General features: G+C 41.9%; 1 protein-coding gene across 15 annotated transcripts in view; it reads left to right on the top strand.

Annotated features, from left to right (window-relative positions):
* Nucleotides 1–439: 439 nt before the first annotated feature.
* CADPS2 (calcium dependent secretion activator 2) overlaps nucleotides 440–21,238 on the top strand; it is a 312,438-nt gene continuing 291,639 nt past the window's right edge. For 13 of the 15 annotated variants that reach the window (XM_062609685.1, XM_062609684.1, XM_062609683.1 and 10 more), the window contains exon 1: nucleotides 441–885. In XM_062609685.1, the coding sequence (XP_062465669.1) occupies nucleotides 562–885 (324 nt within the window). In that variant the 5' untranslated portion in view covers nucleotides 441–561. Of the gene's footprint in view, nucleotides 886–21,238 lie in introns of all 15 variants that reach the window. The other 2 variants (XM_062609680.1, XM_062609687.1) reach the window with 1 other exon arrangement.

The raw sequence follows: 21,238 nt of genomic DNA, 5'->3' as shown, positions 1-21,238 counted from the left end.
CGAGGCGTGCCGTGCCGAGCAGAGCCAACCCGAACCGAGGGCTCAGCCCCCAGCTTCTCCCCAGCACGGCGTCCCCCAGCTGTCGGAGCCGGCCGGCGATTGGCGGCCGAGTCTCCCGCACTGCCCGGGGCAGGGCGCAGCCGGAGCCAGCACCCGCACGGCCCGAGCAGCCCAGCGGGGCCAGCACCTGCTCTCGTCGCAGGCAGCAAGGCAGCCGTGCCGAGCCGAGCCGAGCCGAGCCGAGCCGTGCCGTGCCGAGGCAGCAGCGGGCCGGGGCGGCCCCTCCCGGACCAGTACTTGCAGGCCGCTGCACCTCTCCGGGGCGCTCTGAGGTGTTAGGCCGGCCTCGGCCCCGCCTTCGCTGGGTGCCGCTCGGAGCAATTCCCACGGCAACCCAGGCTCGACCCCCTTCCCAAACCCCGCCTCCCCTCCCCGCCGTTCCCGCCCAGCGGCCGCTGCCGGTCGGAAACAGTCTGTGTGTAAACTCGACGTGTCCGGAAAGGTGCTCGCCGCTCCCCACTTCGCTCCGCGCCCTGCCGCGGGGCGCGCCCGCCAAGCGCGATGCTGGACCCTTCCTCCAGCGAGGAGGAGTCCGATGAGCTGCTGGAAGAGGAGCGGCGGGACGTGCTGGTGGCGGCGGGTGGCAGCTCCCAGCGCTCGCTGCCGCCGCCGCCCCGGGACTCCCGGAGCAGGGAGGCTGGCGCGGCGCGGGCGGCCAGCCCCAGCCCCTCGGTGCTGAGCGAGGGCCGGGAAGAGCAGGAACGCCTGCAGCGAGAGGAGCGGGAGAAGCGGCTCCGTCTGCAGCTCTACGTGTTCATCGCGAGGTGCATCGCGCACCCCTTTAACGCCAAGCAGCCCACCGACATGGCCCGCCGGCAGCAGAAGGTGAGCCCCGCAGCCTGCGTTACCCGCGTCGGGCCGTCCCGCGCCCTCCGCCCCAGGAGGCTGCTGCCGCCGCCACTCTCTGACCCGCAACAGGTTGGGGCGGGCTCTGTGGCCCGGCGGGGCAGGGTTAGAGCGGTCGCTGCAAAGCTCGGTGTGAGCGCGGCTTCAGCGGACCAGCCCGGTCAGCGAGAAACCCCTCAGTGAGCAGGGTAAAGTCTGTTAAGTTTTAGAGCCGCGCTGAAAGCCACCGTGCCGAGGAGATGGGAGCGCGGAGCGCGGGCGGCGGGGCCGTTCTGCAGGGGAAAAGATACTCGGCTGCTCTGCGCTGCGAGCTGGATGGAGTTAAACCTCCGGGAGGTGCCTCCCGCAAGTCGCGCTATCACCATCTGTGCCCAACTTCAGCCAATTCGGCCTTTAAATAAAGAGGTGAACAAGAAAAGTAGTTTGTTTCAGCAATTATTAAGTGAGGTCTTTGTACAGGGAAACAGTTATCATGCTGAGAGTGGCCGCCTGGTGAAGGTTGACCAGAATTGTTCTCCGCATCTAGTGCACCAGAGACAAGCTCTTGAGAATTGGCAGGTCTGTGATAGGGTTTTGTGCTGTGACAGTACTTATGCTCTGTTACTTCCCAGCGATTGAATAGATAGAATACTTAAAGTTTTGAAACAAGGTGCTCTATTTCCAGAAAAGCACTGAAAAGCTTAGTTCTTGAAAGGTTTGCTCTAAAAAACTTGCACAGCTGTTTGGTTTTGGTGGGGGTTTGTTTTGTTTTTGTTTTTTTTTTTTTGTTGTTGATATTTTACTTTCAGTTCTATAAAACAAGCAAACCCAAATCAAATCAGAGAAGAAACTAAAAAAAACCCCTTCCACATCACTTTCCAGAGGGATAGTGAAAGTGCACAAAAAGGGATTCCTGGCTTTTTATGAACTTGACTTTTTATGATCTTAGTACTTTCATATCTCTAAGGCTTTGTAAAATTCAGTACTGAATGTTTTGGGGTAGCTGAATTATGCCTGTTATAGATACTTTGTGCTTAGTGCGTTCTCTGACAAGTTAACATGGTGGTAAAAATAACATTATTTCTGGAAGAACATCTTGGTTTTTAAGTGTTAGGTACTTAAACTGTGAAGCCTGTATGAAGACATCTTGTAAGCAGGAAGCCAAAGGAAATCTGGCAAAATGAGAATTTTTACCACCGCACCGAAGACTCTCCACTCCAAACCAGTCATAGAAATGACATTGTAAAGGGATGTCTTTAGGTCATCTCAGTGTGACTGCCCCCTGGACAAAGCCAAAGGCGATCTCATGTAGTGCTGACATCAGTCTAGGCTCAAGCAGGAGGCTCAGAAGCCTCCAGAGGTGAGATCCTACAGTCCCATCTGTGCATTGCCCTCCTCTTGATGAAATTTTCCTCATTAGCTTCCAAGTTGTGGCCATCAGCTGCAGCAGGTGCTGAACATTTTATAAGTTCTCACTGATCTTGGTCACTAAGTATAGGAACTGTGCTTTAAACATAGCTACAGTACAAATTACTTTTATTAGTAAGATGTATGAAAAAAGATTACTGATGTGCAGCAAATGCAGAAATACAACAGTTATGAATTTAACGTATGAGCAATGCACAGGCTGATTGGCAGAATTTACTTGATACCTAAAATTAGCTGTTACTCTTGCTAATTACTGTTTTTAAGTGAACTCTGACTTTTGGTTTAGCTGCTATATGTAGAAAGAGATTTTTGCCATGTATAGGAGTTTAGCTGCTGGACAAGGGTAATTCGTCCTTTTTTGCTCATCAGGAACTAGTTTAAATAAGACATAACAAAAAATAGTTATTTCTGTGAGTTTCATTTCTGCATAGAAGTAATGAAATGCACATAAACATCCTTCCTCTTTATTTGGCAGTTTGATATATTACCCAGTGAATTACTGAATAGAGAGTAGCAGAACTGGTCCTGAGTTTAAAGAGTTCAGAAAACCTGCTTTGATAGCTCAGGATCGCTGAGAACCACATGAAGGAGCCCTCTTTTCTGCTCTGATTTTGCACTCTTTGCTGCGCAGCAGCCCTGTGTCAGCCTCAGGAGTGAGAGTATAACCACCTTTCTTGCACTGTGTCCTGTAGCAAGACGCTTCTGGATGTGTGATAGCTGGAGTAAAGTTCCATAGGGTAAAAATCTGTCTTATTTCCTGAATGACTTCTCTTATTGCCAAGATATAAACAGACTGTGGGCTGTCCCTTAAATTCCTGCTCTTTTTTTGCTTCACATCTTGAGTGATGTGACTGGCTGTCCATTACGAGCTGGACTGATATTCCTTTCCTGTGTTGCTTAACTTGAGCCATTAACTACTGTATGCCTTGTCCATCATCATCAGATAATGATCCAAGGTATAGTTTCAAACCTGAACCTACGATGTTTTGTGGTTCCAGCTCCCAGCCCAGTTTGCCTGTCTGTGTTTGTGCACTCTTCATAAAGCTTTTGCACCAGCAGTCCTTCTGATAACCTAAGAATAGTATCCACCCTGCTTGAGAGCAGAAGTAATTTGTTCTTTCTGCTAGTTCATTTGGCATATTGCTGAGCAAATATTGCAGAATGCAGTTCACTGCTTTTTTTAATGTGGAACATATTATCCAGTAAGAGAATGAGATGGAATTCATATATCAAATATCCTCAATTGCATTGTAATATCAGTAAGAAAATGGTTTATAATATGGCTGGCTTCTTTATGTTCTTGCTTCAGTATCAGATTAAAATGTACTGTATGGTATCTTGAAACTATCATACTTAATGGACTGGGCTATACTAATTAACGTAAAGAATTTTAAATGCAGGCAGTGTTTCATTCCACTGTTGTCCTTTCTTCTCACTAAGTAAAATTAGCTCAGCTTTACTGTGGTAGATAAAATTAATTAAAAAAAAAAAGACATCAGACTTTAAGAAAAAAAAGAGCTATCGTAATTCACCAGAGTCTATCAACCCTGCTAACTTGTTTTTTAATGCCAAATTCAATGTAATTTAGCCCAGGCTTTGCTGAAACACATACTTCTGTAATTTGGCTGAATTCCTTTTTTAAATCTGCAGGATATGTGGTAGAAATACTCTTTTTTTTTTTTAATTTTATTTTTTATTTAACTCTTCAGAGTTAGTTGGTGACCTAATATTGCATCCTTCCTTACTCTGGTTGTTGGGAGGTTTGTGGTGGAGGAGGAAGAATAAGCCAATATTGTCGATGTGAAATAGAAGCATGGCATGATTTATCAAGGTGGGGTAGCAGGTCCTGACAAAGAGTAGAATTCTACAGAGTAGAATTAATAAGTACTTCATAGCATATTTTCAGTATTTTTTTTATGGACATTTGGTCATATATTTTCCAACCTTTTAGAGAAATATTAATGCATCAGTGCATTACCTCTCATGCTTTTATCAAGTAAGTTTTGTCTGTCCGTGGTTTAAAGAGACTTTGTCTCTTTCTTGTAATTTCTACTTTTTTTTTTTTCATGAGTCCTCTGGAACATACTTCACATCTCTTCGTTTCTAGCCCAACAAAAGACAAGAAGAGCTAATTAATCCCATTCCTCTTCCTTCTTCTCTCTTACTTCAGCCACACTGAATCTCAAACCAGCAGGTTGAATTTGTCCATAAAATGGGATTTAGGTAGTGAAAAGGAATGCATTCCCTGTGTAACTGTCTTTCATTAAGGGAAAGCATGTGAATGTAGAGAGTCAGTGATTAGATGATGACCCTGGTAGCTGTGGGTTATACTAATCAGTTGTGTACTTGTATGTACATACTTGGTTTTACTCAGGGAGTGTGTGCCAATTCCAGGTTCTGTATCTGGGAGGTTAATCAGAGTTGAAGTTCCCAAAGAAGGAAGAGACCGTGAAATGCTACAATTGACTAAAAACAGCAACGAAAGAAAGTTTGCCGGTGTTTTTCTTCCTCAACATTCTAAAATTTACTGTAGTAATCAAGTTGTCACAGAGAAACCCAGGACTGGGGGAGAGGAAACACTCCTATGCTAATCAAGGTTTCATAGCACGTGAAGCTTAGTGTATCGAAGCTGATCATTCAGGTCTTGCTTTCATAGGTGGTAAGTAGCAGAGCTGAGTAATTGAGCTGACTGTTTAGAAATCCTAGCTAAATGAGTTCACTTCTGAAGTACATGATGGCCTGTTTTTCTGCCATCTCTTCCATCCACCTGCTCAATTGTGAGCAGATAAAAGCCAGTGACTTCTAGTTAATTCTCAAAAGTAGGGGTGGTAATAATCAGTAATTTATTTTCGTGTGAACTCCGTGAGGTTGTTCTTTCGTGTTTCTTGGACTTTGCCTCTAAAGAATAGGTTTGTAATGATACATATACACTAAATAACTTTACCAGGAAAATGTTGGGTACAGGGATAGACTCCATTCTCATGATCACAGTTTTCCTCTCAATGTCTTTATTTCTTCTACCCCAAACCCTATTTATCCTTGCTTTTGAGCTGGGCATGTGTGTTTACTTTTTATTGTCTGAGCTTTTTTGGGGAAAGAAGAAATGTCTTTTAGCTTCTGAGACTCTTTATAAGACACTGTTTTCCTCCACTGTTAAGGTAGCAAGGAGAGTACATCGGAAGTTGTTGTTGCCTGAAACTGCAGAAACGTTTCAGAGGAAGAGCTGGAAAACATCTGAAAATGCTTCTGAAGAGCTTTCCAGGAACATGTCTTCAATTCCTACCTTCAAAGTTTCATTTACAAATTTCAATTTTTATTTTTTTTTTGGTGAAGTGCTTCAGAAAGTCATTTTAAATCAAATTCATTTGCCTCTTTGTTTTTCCTCATTGCAAACACCTTGATAACAACTTGTCATGGTGCTCAAAGCTGCATGTAGTTTGTTTTCAGTCAAGTGAGTATAGGGTATTTTGGCAAATCCTGTCAAAGCCTGTTAACATGGTGGCCTACACAGCTGTATACATGTTGAGACAAGATTATTTGCAAATAGGTCTTATTACCCCAGTCAGAACTTGTTCTCTGGGGAAGAAGTTGTTCTTGCCTGCACTAGGGAAGTTGCTCATGACGGCAATTGAGTCTACCATGGCTGAAGAAATTCTGAAGGCTGATGAGAGCAGAGCCTTCTCTCCAGTGCTGCTCCAGACATGACAATCCATCAGAGTCCTGTTTTAATCTTAAATTCTTCTGCTGCCCCACCAGCTCAGCATTGATCAGCATGTCTTGGCCAACAGCCAGTACTGGGAAAAGGAGGCTTTGATAAACCGCTATGTAATGAAGTGGACATGGAGGGAGAGCCTGCAAACCTAGTTTACTATGCTGAGAAATTGATCAGTCTCTTCTGCTTGCTTGTTCTGTTTTCCCTATTTTACCTATACTTGCCTTTGAAATCTGGTTAGTTTTTAAATTATTATTTGTGGGGACTTTTTTTTTTTTTCTGATTTAGTGACCTAGTGTTTGTTTCTGTCACCCATGCAATATGATGAGTACATGAACTCCGTTGGCAAATACCCTATTAAAAGTGCTTGAGGAATACTATTTGCTATTTTTTTCTACAGGGGAGGTGAAAGAAAGAGAGTTTGAAGGATCAGTTGACTGTCACTATCACTCCTGAAACAGTACAGGGGAATTTCCTGGCTTGCCTGCCTTGCATTTCTCACCCTTTGCAGGCAGTTGTTATTCTGACATTGTAATTTGTGTATCTGAACAGTATGCTTCTTATCAGATTAGTTTTTTCTCTTTCTGGCTTTCTGTAATTTCATTTTAATATTGGTGAGTATTGTCCCGAAGTTGCTTTTGGTGTATATTGTTTTCATGTTTTAATGTAACTCTGTATTTGTGTTCTACTTTCCTCTTATCCTTGTTTCTTTTTTTTTTTGTGTATAGGCGTCTCCTAGTTTGCTAGCTGAACACATCTTTGTCTCCTGCTGCTTCTCTTTTATTTCTATGCTTGCTAGAACTGGAAAGCTAATAGCCCAGGGACAAAACTTGCTGGGGTGATGTGTGCTCTTCTGGGAAAGTGCTTGGCTCTGCCTCCCCTCAGCTGGTTGAGGGATGTGTATTGGGGGGGCTAGTCTTTCTTCCTTGACCCTGGTCCTGTATTAAATTGTACTGATTCCCAGTTAGTATATTGCCTCTGTCTGAACTGGGTGCCAGCCTCTGAGGTTTTTAAACTTTTTAATCTTCAAGTCTCTTTTCATATAGTTTTTTTCTTTTGGCACAGTGGCTGCAAAGATGCCTCTTGTATTTCTTTCCAACTTACTCTTTCTTGCTGTCTGCTGATGGCTGCGGCATGCACAGGTCTGGTAGTCAGGATTCTCCTTGGTTTCTAGCTGTTGCCATTCAGGAGGGGAGGCAGGGAGAGGAACAACATCTGCTGAACTGCTCCCTTTGCCTAGTGCCTATCTCTAATGCCCGCTTCTGCCTAGAAGTTTTGGCACCAAATCAAAAGCAGCCCAGTTCTCGCGTGGTACAGCTGATTCCCCCAGGTTTTGGAATAGCAGCTGTGAAAAGGCAGTTTTCAGTTTGTTGCTGTGTGGGGGAAACTGAGCAGCAGGAGAGACAGAGTGTTTGCATGTGAGTACCAGGCTGCATCAGCTTAGGTTTGTGTTTCGAAGGTTGTTTTCACAGCCTTAACTGTTGAAGGCTTCTAATATTTTGCTTTAAATTCTCTAGAAGTTGATGGTACTTGCCCAAAAGAATTTATTTTGTATTTGTTTTGCAGCAAGGAGATAAAGCGTACACTTCTCTTCAAGCGTGATTACTTGTGTGCATAAGTTTAAGAATGTTCTTGAGTGTTTTTCCTGTCAAGAAGGAAAAAGGCGTTAATTACCAGCATCATGAAGAATGAGCAGAGCTACATTACCTGGTGAAGTAAAATTAGAGGAAAAGGATTGTACAAGAATTGTTCTCCAGCTCTGTTTCCATTTTTCTCTCATGCATTAATTATTAATTTATGTTCGATTATCTTGACTGTGGGGTTTTGGAAATAGAGGCAACAGCTTCTGTTTAATGAAAGTGCCAGAGGGGTACTCTGAGTGATAGTATAGACACACAAGAAAAAATCCTTGGGATAGTACTTTGAGTAGACTTTCTTGGGCCGCAGACAAGGATGTGGAAGAAAGGGCTAACTACAGATAGTGTATAAATGAGCTCTCCAAAGAGATGATCTAAATCTACAAAGATTAGAGGAGAAATGGCAATTGGTGATGGAGAGTTTCATGGACTGAGTTGAAAGTGTTGGGAAAGTATGTGGCACTGAATTAATTTTGGAGTAGAGGAGCTGTCCAGCAAGGACAAATTAAGGGGAATGAATTTATAGCAGAGAGATCTACTGGTCATGAGAGTTATGCTCTTCAGTGTGAAATAGAAATGAAGGTGGAATGTCTTGGGGATAAGAGTTTTCGAGAAAGATATTGGGTTAGGAAAAAGAGATAAGGATTAAGCTGGAAAAAGTGAATAGTCTCAATATCTATGTCAGTGTAATACAGAATAACAAGGGCCAAGAGTTGGTGAGTACCTTGGTGCTCAGAAGTTGGAATCCATGGAAATCAGAGTGATAGGATACAGTGCACTGGGGGAAACAGTGTTTTCATGGTCACAGATTTTTTTTTTCTGCAGAAGGTTGCAGTTTTTTGTATGTTTAGATTTTTCTTAGAGTGAATTCATGAGTTTTCTTTAAAAAAAAATAAAAAAATATCCACCTCCAGGCAGTCTGTGCCAAATATTTGTCTTGCTGGCTTCTGTTGGGGAGCATCCCTGCTTTCCTCCTATTGCTCATACATTCCTTCATTTATTTCTAAATTATATATGCTGAGGTCTTGTAGCAAGGTACTGGTGCCTGTTTCTCGTTCAGAAGAGTTCTACGAATGTTTCACCATTCCAACTGTTTAATACATCAAATATGCATTAGTGTTAAAATATTAATATTGACCTTTTTATTATTTTGATCTCTTTATGGATGGAGCATAAGCAAAGAAAGTAAATAAAGAACTGCTTTATTGGTGTGGAGCTGATACTAAATCATCTTAGCAATCAGTTCCCCTCTGATTCTCTCTTCTTTCCAACAGTATCATTAAAAGGCAGAGGATTTTTCAGTCTCAAACTAGTGGGGTGTCGTGGTTTAAGTCCAGTCAGTAACTCAGCACCACGGAGTCGCTCTCTCACTCCCCCCCCCCCCCCTTCCTCCCCTCCACTCCTGGAGGGATGGAGAGGAGATTTGAAAGAATGTAACTCCCATGGGTTGAGACAAGAAAACTGCAGTAACTAAGGTATAACACAAACCACTGCTGCTACCACCAATAATAATAACGATAAGGGAAATAACAAGGGAAGAGAACACAACCACTCACCACCCGCTGACCGATACCCAGCCTGACTGAGCAGTGATCTAAGCCTTCTGGGTAACTTCCCCCAGTTTATATGGTGGGCATGATGTGCTGTGGTATGGAATACTTCTTTGGTTAGTCTGGGTCAGGTGTCCTGTCTCTGCTTCCTCCCAGCTTCCCTTCTTCCCTGGCAGAGCATGAGACTCACAAAGTCCTTGGTCAGAATAAACATTACTGAGCAGCAGCTAAAAACATTGGTGTTATCAGCGCTGTTCCCAGGCTGAAAGTCAAAACCACAGCACTGCACCAGCTACTAAGAAGGAGAAAAATGACTGCTACTGCTGAACCCAGGACAGGGGACTGAAGAGCAACAAATGCCAGTATTATTTGGAGATAGAATTTAACAAACTCCATTTTTCTGGTAGTCTTCAATTTGCAGAGCTAGAGTATTTGCCTGAATGGACACCTAGATCCAGCTTGTGATGACATAATACCAGATGCAATATGATTGTCATAACCACATATGTGCTACAAGTGGTGGCGGTTCTGATCATACTGTTATTTGGTTGTGAAACAATTAGAAGCATTTTAGCTTAAATATTCTGCGATACAGATTCTACTGATCTCATCTATATGGTTTTGGGTTCTTTTCAGCATGCTTTGGCTCCCAAATTCAATTACTTTAAAAACATCAGTTGAGATTTTTAAGGCCAATTTTCAACATTGTCTTTCTCTACCATCCAACTTTTTAGGTACCCTTACTTAATGTTTCCAGGCCTTTTAATGTGATAATAAATGTTAGACAATGACTATGTAAGTTTTGTGTATATAAGCCTTCTGGTTTACTGCTTGGAATATAAAAAATAAAACATCCCATAAAGGTAATACGAGAATGGAGATCTGGCAGCCTGAGGATATATAGATATATTTTGCTTCTGTGTTGCTGGAAAGGAAATAAACTAGCAATGTAATTCTTAACCATGTAATCTGATGGTGATCTGCTGAATCTGCAGACCAGTCACCACTAGTATCAGAGTATGTGAATAGTTTTGTGCAGGGCTCTCACTCAGACACTGTAGGATGAGTAGTACTTTATGGGACTGCTGTTACTGTGAGATGAAGAGTTGTTCCTTCCCTCTTTGCCCTGACATCCCACAGGCTGGGGTGGGCAATTTTTTAGACTATTTTGTAAATTGCAAGGAAGGACAGGGGTATACTGCAGACAGGGCTGGGTATTACTGGTGTATTTGCTTGGCTCTTCCTCAAAGTTGCATTGGAGCAACTGTATTACAACAGTCTGCTACTTTAATACAACTTGTTATCTGTAGACAGAAAGCATCATGTAAGAATTAGAAGTATTAATTATTTAAAATAGCAACAAAATCATTCATATGTTTTATGTGTTGTGGGTATTTGGACTCTAACAGATACTAGCACGTTAATTTGCTAACTACAGTTGTTAGTGAGCACTCGGTCTGGAATGGCCTTCCAGAGATCACAGAGCTATGATAAAATTATTAAACTGGTTAAAGCCTCCATATATATGACCCTCTTGCTGTATTACAAGCTGTATCTGTTACAGGTGAACTTAAGCAGAGCAATGCACAAGGGAAGGAGACTGTACAGGTTGGCAGAGTTCTTTCTGTATTGTAGAAATCTGTTTCCAAGCCTCACCGCTGTATTTTGCTAATCCATGCCTGATGGTGTTGGACTGATGTGCCATGGCCATTGCTACTGTCCAGTAGCTGCAGAAACGTGATCTGCAGAGATATTTGAGACACTTCTTAAAAGTAAAACCATCCCCAAAGTCAACATAGTTAATCAGTGACAACGTTGTCATCTGCGTCACCATTTTAACTTGCATCAGGAATGTGCTTTGAAGTCACCCTCCTTGTCCCACTTGCAGAATTCTGTCTTGGGCTGCATGAATATGACTGTGTGTGGGCAAAGGGAAACCGGAAGTTTCATTCTGGGAACATGTTCAGTCCATGCAACCAGAGTGAGGTAGAGCCTCCTGAAATGCACTTAGGGTGGGTGTTAGGCCCTCAGTGTGAACTATTTTACTGTTCAGATGCACTTTTCTGGTGTCACACTGATCCAGCATAGACAAGACTTCAGAGAGAGTCAGAAGGATTTAAAATACAGCAACTAACACAGAGTCAAGAGAGATGGAACCTAAATGAGATAAACAGCACAACAGGGCAGTCTTCTTTCTGAACCAGTAAAGCAGGGCAGAATATGCAATGCGAACATAAAAACAGCTGAAGTAACAAAGCAATAGTCTTGCATGTCTGAAGTTAATTAGGGGCAATGAGCTGCCCCTAATTACTAAAAGTGTGGGATCCTCAGCAAAGTTGGCTGGGATACTAATTAAAATAACTGATTATAAGAAATAGAATGAATAATTAATGACTGAGAAATCATTTTCAAGAGTATCTTCAGACAGCAAATAAAGTGCCCTTGGAAAATATTGTGACACCCTGAGCCATCTACTGAATCTAATCCCATAGACAGACCTGAGCTGATTCGCAATAGGTTGCTGTGCTTATACTTTCTAGTGCTGAGATAGGAATTAATGGGGGCAGAATCACAGATGGAATAGGAATAGTATTTTCATTTTAATATCAAATGCTCTCTTCAGTTTTGTTTTTGTTTTAAATGTATGACTTCAATAGAACCTGGTTATGAAATATGCTGGCATGTTGTATTTTTTTTTAAGTAGTTGTCCTTGCAATAGTCTGCTGCTCATACAGCTGAGTGAGGTCTTTAATGCTTGAAGGGGCCTTCGGGTAGCATCCTCTCTGTGTTGATTGGTAGCATGTGTATGTGTTGCAACTGTTGGTTGTCAAATGTATGGGCCACCAAATGGACTGTGATTTCTTTTTTTTTGCGTTCTTGAAAACCAGCAATCTGAAAATTACAGCTGACAGAACAAAAATGGAAAGTTTAAAGATATATCTTCCTCACAAAAAATCCCAAACCAAAACAAACCCAACCACCATCTGGCCTGATGAATGATTTTATTTATTTTTTTGTTTATCCTAAGCAGTTCTTTAAAGGGGTTAATTAGGGTCAAGTTTTTTCCCAGTACCTGTTTGGGTGTTCCTGCCTAAGTGTTCACTCCTTCATTGAAATGAAACTTGAAATGTTTTAAATAGCCCTGGTCCTCAATTACTTTGACTTGTTTATAGAAACTTGGATTAGGAATAAATAGTCATAAATGCTTGGAATCATTGAATCCCAATTGTAATTTCCTGTGATGCTTCTAGGCATCTGCTGGATGTGCTGGGGGGACACATGGGAGCAACCAAGAGGGACTTGGGTGCCTTTAACTGATTAAGCTGTGAAACCACCCCGGTGCTGTGTGATGTCCCTCCAGACAGGCATTATGTTTATTTCTCACTGATCGATCTGTGATCATTGCAGTGAGTCCCCCTTTATGCAGGATTCATGTACACAGAGGGAGCAGACCAGAACTGAAATATCTGTATGCTCCATGGTGTCTTTTAGTTGTTCTGGGCATCAATAAATTGATCAGAATCTCCTTGGTCCCGTAAGGTTGTGTGTTGTAATAAATTGCTCAGTATCTCTTTGTTTCTTTAAGGTTGTGTGTTGTAACTCTGAATGTATTCATGTGCTGGAAGAGGGGAAGCAATCGACTCGTGTGTACTTGAAGTGAGACCACCCTGTGCTACTGAGGCAGGGCGTCCTGCTGCTGGGGGCATATCCCCACTTCCCTGCGTGCTGTGTATGGTTGTAATAGGACAGGGAGAGAGGATGTGTGTATGCATGAATGAGGCAGGGGGAAACAGCTATGGATACTGATATGAGGGGAGTAGAATGAGTGCTCCACAGAATGTTATGGACTAACCTGTTTTAAAGAGGTTGCACGTTGAGTGTAAAATACGGAATACAAGTTACTTAATACTGCTACTTTTTCAAAAACATCCCCTTTGTTGTAAAAATTATAAATTGCCATTTATTTTCTTTAAAAATAACTGACACCCACTATCTCCCTCCCTGCTCCCTGAACCAAACCAGCACCCCAAACCCTGTAGATGTGCATTTCTGCCTTGTTTCACTGTGGTAGCAACTTCTTGTAAAATGAAACTCCTAAACCTGATAAGGAAGCAAAGATGATTCTATGGCTTCTATTAACGGTAGAGGTTTTCATTTTTATTAATATGGAACTTTCACAATTGATCTGATTCCTTAGGGCTAGCTTAGAGTGTGTCCTGCTGAAATCAGTGCACTGAATTTCTACTTTGCTGTTTCTGCTTTTTAAGTTTTATAGGGGTAAGACTTAAATATCTGATTTGATTTTGTATTCTAGGATGGACTGATAACGTTGTTGCAGAAACTTGCTCTGGATTGAAACATAGCATATGTGTTCTCAGTGTGAGGGATAATTTATTTTCCTAATTTGGTTCAATTTGGATTTTTGTTTTTTTTTTTTTTTTTTTTTTTACACATTGGAGAAAAAGAATTAGTTCCAACAGGAAAGCGACTGTTCTGATTGTGTGGATAATAAAAATACAAGAAAAAAAGAAAAAATCCTACTCCCCTGCACTGCATGACTGAGCCTATAGCTATTACCTTTCTCTCATTCTGACTTCTATGAGGCTACAGAGCAACTAGCAAAGCTGTCATAAGGGCAAAAGAAGTTTTTCTTCATATCAGTGATCAGAATCACACTGCCTCAGTGCTGATAAAATAAATGGAGTAATGCATACTGATTATAATAGCTGGGGTGATATGGAGACTGAGAGATTGAGTGAAGAGGTGTGAGATGTTGAAGCTCTGAGCAATAGCGATGGTCAGTGATGCAAATCCATTTCAATCTATAATGCTGGAGAGCCTGGAAAATGAACAGGATTGCATAATAACATCCAAAGAAGATAAGTAGCCTCTAACCAGTTCTTTCAAAAAGGGTGAAGGATTCGGAGTGAGAAACCAGATTGTTTTGTCAATGGAGTGAACTCATCCCTGGGCAGTTTGTGCATTTCATGTTTAAGACAGGTGTCAGGTAATATTTATTCACCGCAGTCATTCATATGAGTAAGTGAAAAAACAGTAGAGTTTAGGGTATTATCAAAATATAAAACAGTATCAAAATGCTTGCTAATTTTAAGGCTAATAATTTAAGCCCAATAAACCATTGAAATTTGGTTTTTTTTCTAAAGCAGGTAAATAAATTTGTGGAATCAATGCAGAAGAGTGAGAAAGATCAGAACAGTCTAAAATAATACAGCTTTAAAGAGGGGATGGCTGAGGTAGGGACACAGTTTCTCATGCAATAGTTTCTAAGGAGTTTTGTGTACGTGTTTGCAAGTTGTATGCCTATACCTTAGTAACCCAAAATAAGGCCTTTTTTTTTCTGAAAGGTGACACAAATGGGACATCTGTAGGTTTTCCCTCAATAGTTTTTGTGTTAAACCAGGTATTTTATCCACCTGCAATTCAGAAGATTCTTTCTGAATCACAAAATATTTACTAGGGAACATCACCAGTACTGCCAGACAGCTCTGCTACGGTTTGTGCCTTTAGTGCTACCTTGTGCTTTACTTCTTACCAAACGTGTAGTAAGCTGGGGTAAGAAAGCTACTGTGTCTTGGGTACATGTGAATGAAATTCCTGTTTTGCAGTAGGATGGAAATTTTATCTTGGGAAATTATTGTAAAGCTGATGAATGTCTTCAACACACAAACAAGTTACTGTGTATCGTAGCATTACACCAAACGGGAGGGGACTTTCAGAGTTGAAGCAGTCTCATTTCCAAAGAGGAGACCTGTTGTCTCTTCTATAAGCAGGTAAAACTGGTAGTGGGTACCCCCCCTGTTTTTCATTACTCTCATAGTTGTGAGATTTTGCATTTGCAGTTTGTTTTATACCCACTTGCTGTTCTGTCAGCTCTGCCCTTCAGTTGAAATAACAGTTTTTCCTTCCTGAAGGATTCAACAGACGATGGTGTCTCATTCTGCTGTATGAAACAACCCAAGCTCTGAACCCTCCCTCAGGTAGTAGTTTCTCCTCTGATTATCCTAACGGCCTTTCTTAGTAGGTTTTGTAGCTGGAATTAAAGCGCCCTCCTCATGCCATCTTTCATGTTAGTACAGTGCCTGGGATGTGCTGAGGCAGCACGTCTGAGCCTTCAGCTCAGGGCAGCCAAGAGCAGAAATCTTGCACAAGTTCTCGAGGGTCCTGGCCTGAAGTATGGGAATTTCACCCCGTTTCTTGTTACCACAGCTCACATGCTGGCTGTGTTTTCTGGTACGGTTTTCTTACCCACCTTGTGTGCTAGTGCATCTTAGCCTCGAATTTCAGTATCAGTCTTCAAAATCACAAGATTACAATGGCATGTTCCTGTTCTCTCTGTGAAAACAAGTATGGAAATACTGCATTTATGTTTAATTTGCAGGAACAACCCTCCAGAACTTTGCTACCTTTCTAGAGGTCTGCTTTTCCTCCTTTAACACTTTGCTTCATGTTTTAATCGATTTTCCCCCCACACTTTGTGCAGCTGCTTAACTGTTGTCTTGATAACATCTACAGCATCCTTCTAGCCCAAGCAAGAATTAAAAGCAAATGTCTTGCCTGATTTTGTCATCTTTTAAATACTTCTGGCATATCTGTGACTTTGTATGACTAATCCTTCCTGTTCTGGGTCAGGTGTTGCCCCATTATCCTGATTCCAACCTTATTTTTACAGCCTTCTCCTGAGGAGTCTATGCTGCTCTGAATATAGAGACCTGCTGCCCTCCTTTGGGGAGGAGGTTTCTTTGGGTGATGCTTGACAACCTTAAGATTCTTCTCCTGAAAAATCTCCCCACTGCCTCATTCTGGTCTCTCAACTCTTCAGTCTAGATGGCTTAATTGACTAACTCCTCCTAATTCCTTGATGTAGAGAATAAATCACCACTTCTCAGTTTCCAGGCTAAAAAGATCTTTCTGACAAAATACAAACTGCTGAGACCAGATTCATGTTCAATAACCGAGCATATCAGCAAGCTCTCAAAATTATTAAGTGCCTCAGTGATAAGGATCAAAGACCGTTCAGAGGCACAATTCGTATGCATTCAGTTGCAGCATTGCTGTGTGCCTTCATTTTAATTTGTTTTTAGCCCAACTGCTGTCAAAAGTCCTGAGTTCCAGGTTGTCCAATAAGCTTCTAGAAAGGCTGTTTCTGGCATTCTGCCTTGGCCGCATTTGGCATGCTGTAGAGCAGAGTTTAAGAAACATCTGTTGGATCAAGCTTTTCACTGACCACGAGAGGTTAAATGATCAGGACATACTGATTTCTCTACAGGATGCGTCTAGAGTTGTGAATTTTTACTATAGCTTTGCATATGACTTGAATGCTAGTAGCAGACAACATGTGTAACAGGGCAGTTATACTGCAGCATTTTGGAGTTAACTCTCTCCTCTAAAATATTATGCAGCATACTTGAGACAGTGTTTTTGTTTTCAAACCCAGTGACATACATATACATTGTTTTTCTGTGTGACAAAAGACATGGATTCGTGCTTCCTTCCTGACTTCCTTTGACACCACAACTTTGTGGTTGAATAGACCACAGCAATGACCGACTTCTGGGTCTACCTCATCTTTTATCCTGCCTGTAGAGCTATCAATCATTTAGGTGTCTCCCAAGATTGGAAAGTTGAAGGAGCCTTGGCCTGTCTGCCTTGCTTCTACTCAGCACTTCTAAGTTATTACAATTTTTGGAAAAGCTGGTACAAAGAACATACTGAGAATTATTCTTAAGGTCAGTCATTGTTTCTGTACTTCTTGGGAACAGTGCTCAGTGCTTGTGCTAGTGACTGAGTGAATTGCTTTGAAACTCTGCTACTTGTTCCTGTGAGATTTACTTGCACAAAGCTGAGCAAATCTCATTCACCACAGCTCCACTTCTCACACTCCTCAACTATACTGGATTTTACAGAACAATATGTGTGTCTTTTCTTTTGGTTCAGGATGGCACGCTCTGATCCTTTGCACCAGAAGGATAAAAAACTATAAAAAGGGAAAAATAGGCATCTTGTCAAATTAACTCTTGGCAAAAGAGTGCAGAACTGGGAGCTGGAGAAAGGAATAAACTCAATCACTTCCTCTGGAAGCTCTGACTTTTGTATGCTTTGGTCCTTCATTGTTATGCCCTCCGTGCAAAACACGACATATAGCTAAACGTTGGTCCTCTGCTGTCACTTTGCAAATAATAGGAATATTGGAAGTTAATTTTTATCTGAAGTTTGAAAAGGAAATTGCATCTCCAGAATGGCAGCCCTCCTCCCCCCACTTCACTCTGCAATAGCTGTGCAAGAGTGTCAGCTCTGTTCCTCTGGCATGTTCCTAATGACCATGCCTTTTTGTCTCTTTTTCCATGACAGTGGGAGAGATGGAGATCAAGAATCCTGTTGTGTTGCTTTTGGTTAGATACATAAATTACCAGCACAGTGTGTACTGAAATCTTCTTAAGCAGCTTTTGTGGGATAAAAGATAAGACTTTACTCCTGACTTAAACAAGAAAGGCCTGTGTGAACATCTAAAGATCAGTCGCTCAGCCCCTGCTGGTAATCTGAGAGGGAAGGGTACTTGATAATTGTATGTGACAAGGCTAGCCCAGTTTATTTTTTCCAAAAATGAATTGTTGCTGTGAGAAAAATTCCCTGGAAAGCAAATGAATATTATATAAAAACCACAATAAACCAAATCCCAACCTCTAGATTATGCAGTGATATGGGGAGGAAAAAAAAATACAGGTTTTCCAATCCTACTAGTTTGAGAAAGCCTTTGGTGTCACCTCAGGTGCTGAGGGGTTGACTGGGTACCTCACCCCAGTTAACTCATCAGAGGTTTAAAAAGACACCTGGAGATGCTGTTTTCTTCCTACAGTTTTATTGCCCATTCATAAGCAGAAAGCTACAGCTATCTCCTAAATTTGTAAAACCACCTGCAAAGAATTTAGTGGTAAGTTTATTTTGAGGTAAGGTAGTGTTTTTCCTTCCATGTGAACCTAAACGAAAGATCTGTGGAATAGAAAATAAACCCTGAACATAAACTGCAGCCTATCAGTGAGTTCTCACTGGATTAAAATGAGTCCTGAAGCTGTTTGGAGGAGAAAGCTGTGCCTTCCTCCCAGTGTTTAAATATGATGGAAGGAAAGACACTGTCACTCATGCACCTGAGAAGGAGGGCTATTGGTTGTTTTTTCTTGGCCATAGACTGGTGTTTGACAGGGCACGTTCACTGGGCAGTGAAGCATATTAACCTACCAATGGGGGATTTTGTCCTTGCTGCCTGCACCTTTGTATTCCTGCTCCATGATGCCAAGGTGAGATGCCAGTCTCTTTCCCCAGGCTCCCTGGTAGCCCTCCCTGTCAGCTGGAGGGATTGCTTTTTAAATGCAGACCTGTAGTGGTCTGTGTTTGAAAGTGTCTTTATTCTCCCTTGTGTTTGGATTTTACAGCTTTAGTTCTACTCTAGTAATTCCCTTTTGGCTCGTGTGTGTTAGGCTTGTCTTTGAGCGCAATGGCTGTCAGTAGGGAAGGCTGGGAGGCTTTCAGCTGACTTCCTTTCATTGTTTCCTTCAAGCATCTGATGTTATCTCATCTGCCTTTGTGGTATTAAATATGTGTGCTGTCCTGGAATCACTTAACCTCCTCCCATCACGTGTCTGCAATGCCCTGCTCAGATCCTGGCTTTTAGGGAACATGAGCAAGTCAACTTCTTTTGTTTCAGTGGGATTTTGTGCAGGTAGATGCTCTGTGAATACATTGTGAAGTTGTAACTAAGCATTCACAGAGTAAAAGACTTTTTTCTTCTTTTCTTTTTCCTTTTTTTTTTTTCTCTCCTTTTTTTTCTGTCTAAGAAGGGAACAAAACATGGCCACACTGCTGAGCTCTAATTACAGTAGCTTCAGAGAGACCTGCCTGACTTGCCTTTTGAGCTTTGCGCTGTGTCAGGTAGGTTTTGATCAAATGCATTCCTGCCAGCATTCAGTCCTTAGCATTCAGTCTAAGTTAGTCACCAGTGAATTATGGTCTGTGATATGGTCCAGGTCCCATTGCTCTAGTTCTTTTTCTCTTTATTGATTTCCATTCTCGTTTTCATTATTGCCCTGGTCTCTCACTGCATGCTTCCTGCTGCTTTTATTTTATAGCTTTTTAGAATGAATATCCATGAGTCACAATTTGAAATAAAATGCTAATAATGACATAATGTGATACTTTGAAATAAACATTTTTGAGATTGTTCCTTAAGCTTTTTAAGTGGTGAACTTTGAGAAAAATCATACCACTGTGCAATGATAGGGTAGTAGGGAAAACAAAAAGGGCTGGTAAACTCTAGCGTTTTAATTTAAATACCTCATTCTTGAAAAGGTTTGTCAGCATCTGGCAGAGTGAGAAAATTGTCTTGGCCATTTCCTTTAAGCAGAAATCAAGTAATTAAATCATAACTGGTGCAGAATTTAAAATATAATTGTATGCTTTTTCCTAATCTACACAGATCTTAAAAATGGTTAAATACTGTTGTGTCCCCTTCCCCTTTGGTTCCTGTCCCCATCAGTGTGCAATCTTCAAATGTCAGCTCCTCTTAGTTGTCCAGAGGAACATAACATGGTATGGCTGTTGAGCCAGCCATTGTAGTAAACTAGGTAAATAAGTAAGAGTATGGACAATACTCAAAGCTTGATAGTTTTTCACTGTTGGATCTACATTTCTGGGTTTGTCTCTGGACAGAGATTTCCCTGCTCCCTTTATTTTGGTTTGCTTCTCCCTGGAAGTGGTATTTTAAAGAGGTAGTGATGGAAGTGGGGGACATTTCTGGTAAAAATTTTGATCCTTAAGTGTTGTGGTTGAAGGAAATCAGCAAATCTGGAATGCTGTGAGATACTGTAAAAGACACCTATGACCTAAATATAAGAAGTAAAGGAAAACAGATAGAAACTGTAAAACGCTGGCATGTGAGTTCCTGCGTGGTCCCTGGTAGTAATCAGGATGAGAAGTTTTGGAGGCAAGTACAAGATGATGATACACTAGTTGTCTCTATTTTCAGGAAGATGTATGGAATGTACGTTCTTAACTGTCACTGCAAGAGAGGAGTGATGTACTCAGAAAAGGGGACAGGTTGGAAGTGCCTCAGGTTTGTGTAGAGGTTCAGATATCCTTTTCTAGTCTGCTTGCTCTGCAGGCAAAAAGCCCTCTTGAGACTTGAAGGTTAGTTACAGCTCTCCTGTCCCACTGTAGCAGGTGGCTGGGGGAAAAGCTCCGAGACCACAAAGATTGATAAGATGATTAAGGGGCTGGAGCATCTCTCTTACGAGGAGAGATGGTGGGAGTTGACCCTGATTAGTCTGGAGAAGACTGAGGGGGAATCTCATTAATGCAGATAAATATCTCAAAGGCTGGTGCCAGGAGGATGGTGCCAGACTCTTTTCAGTGGTGCCCAGTGACAGGACAAGAAGCAATGGCCATAAAATAAACCACAAGAAGTTTCACCTCAACATGAGGAAGAACTTTTATGTGGGTAGAGCACTGAACAGGCTGCCCAGAGAGGTTCTGGAGTCTCCCTTTCTGGAGACACTGAAAACCTGCCTGAACACGTTCCTGTGTAACCTGCTGTAGGTGGCCCTGCCTTGGCAGGGGGGTTGGACTGGATGATCTTGAAAGGTTCCTTCCAGCCCTGATGATTATGTGATTCTGTGCATGAAGTGCCTGCACATCTCCCATTTGGGGTGACTGAATAAGGAGCAGGTTGAGTGTTATCAGAGGAGTCAATACATGGTGTAAGGACAGGCAGATGAAAGAGCAAATAATTTGTCCTGGAGGAGGCAACCTGGGTTTTCCCTTACTGGTAGTGATGGACACCCCTGCTTGAATGTTTGACATAGGAGAAAACTGCAGGAGGGTTAGTAAAGGCAAATTGTCAGATAGATAGTTTTTTTTGGCACGATTGTTCAGAACTCAGTATATTTTTGTTTTGGCTGCCACTGTGTTTCCTAGTAACTTATGTTTTTTTCAAAAATGAATTTAATTGATTTTAC

The sequence above is a fragment of the Pezoporus occidentalis genome, unplaced genomic scaffold (assembly GCF_034315485.1).
Source record: "Pezoporus occidentalis ecotype Australia unplaced genomic scaffold, CSIRO_AGI_Poc_V1 ctg14, whole genome shotgun sequence".
NCBI classification, from domain to species: Eukaryota; Metazoa; Chordata; class Aves; order Psittaciformes; family Psittacidae; genus Pezoporus; species Pezoporus occidentalis.
This window is presented reverse-complemented; position numbering and strand designations above follow the sequence as displayed.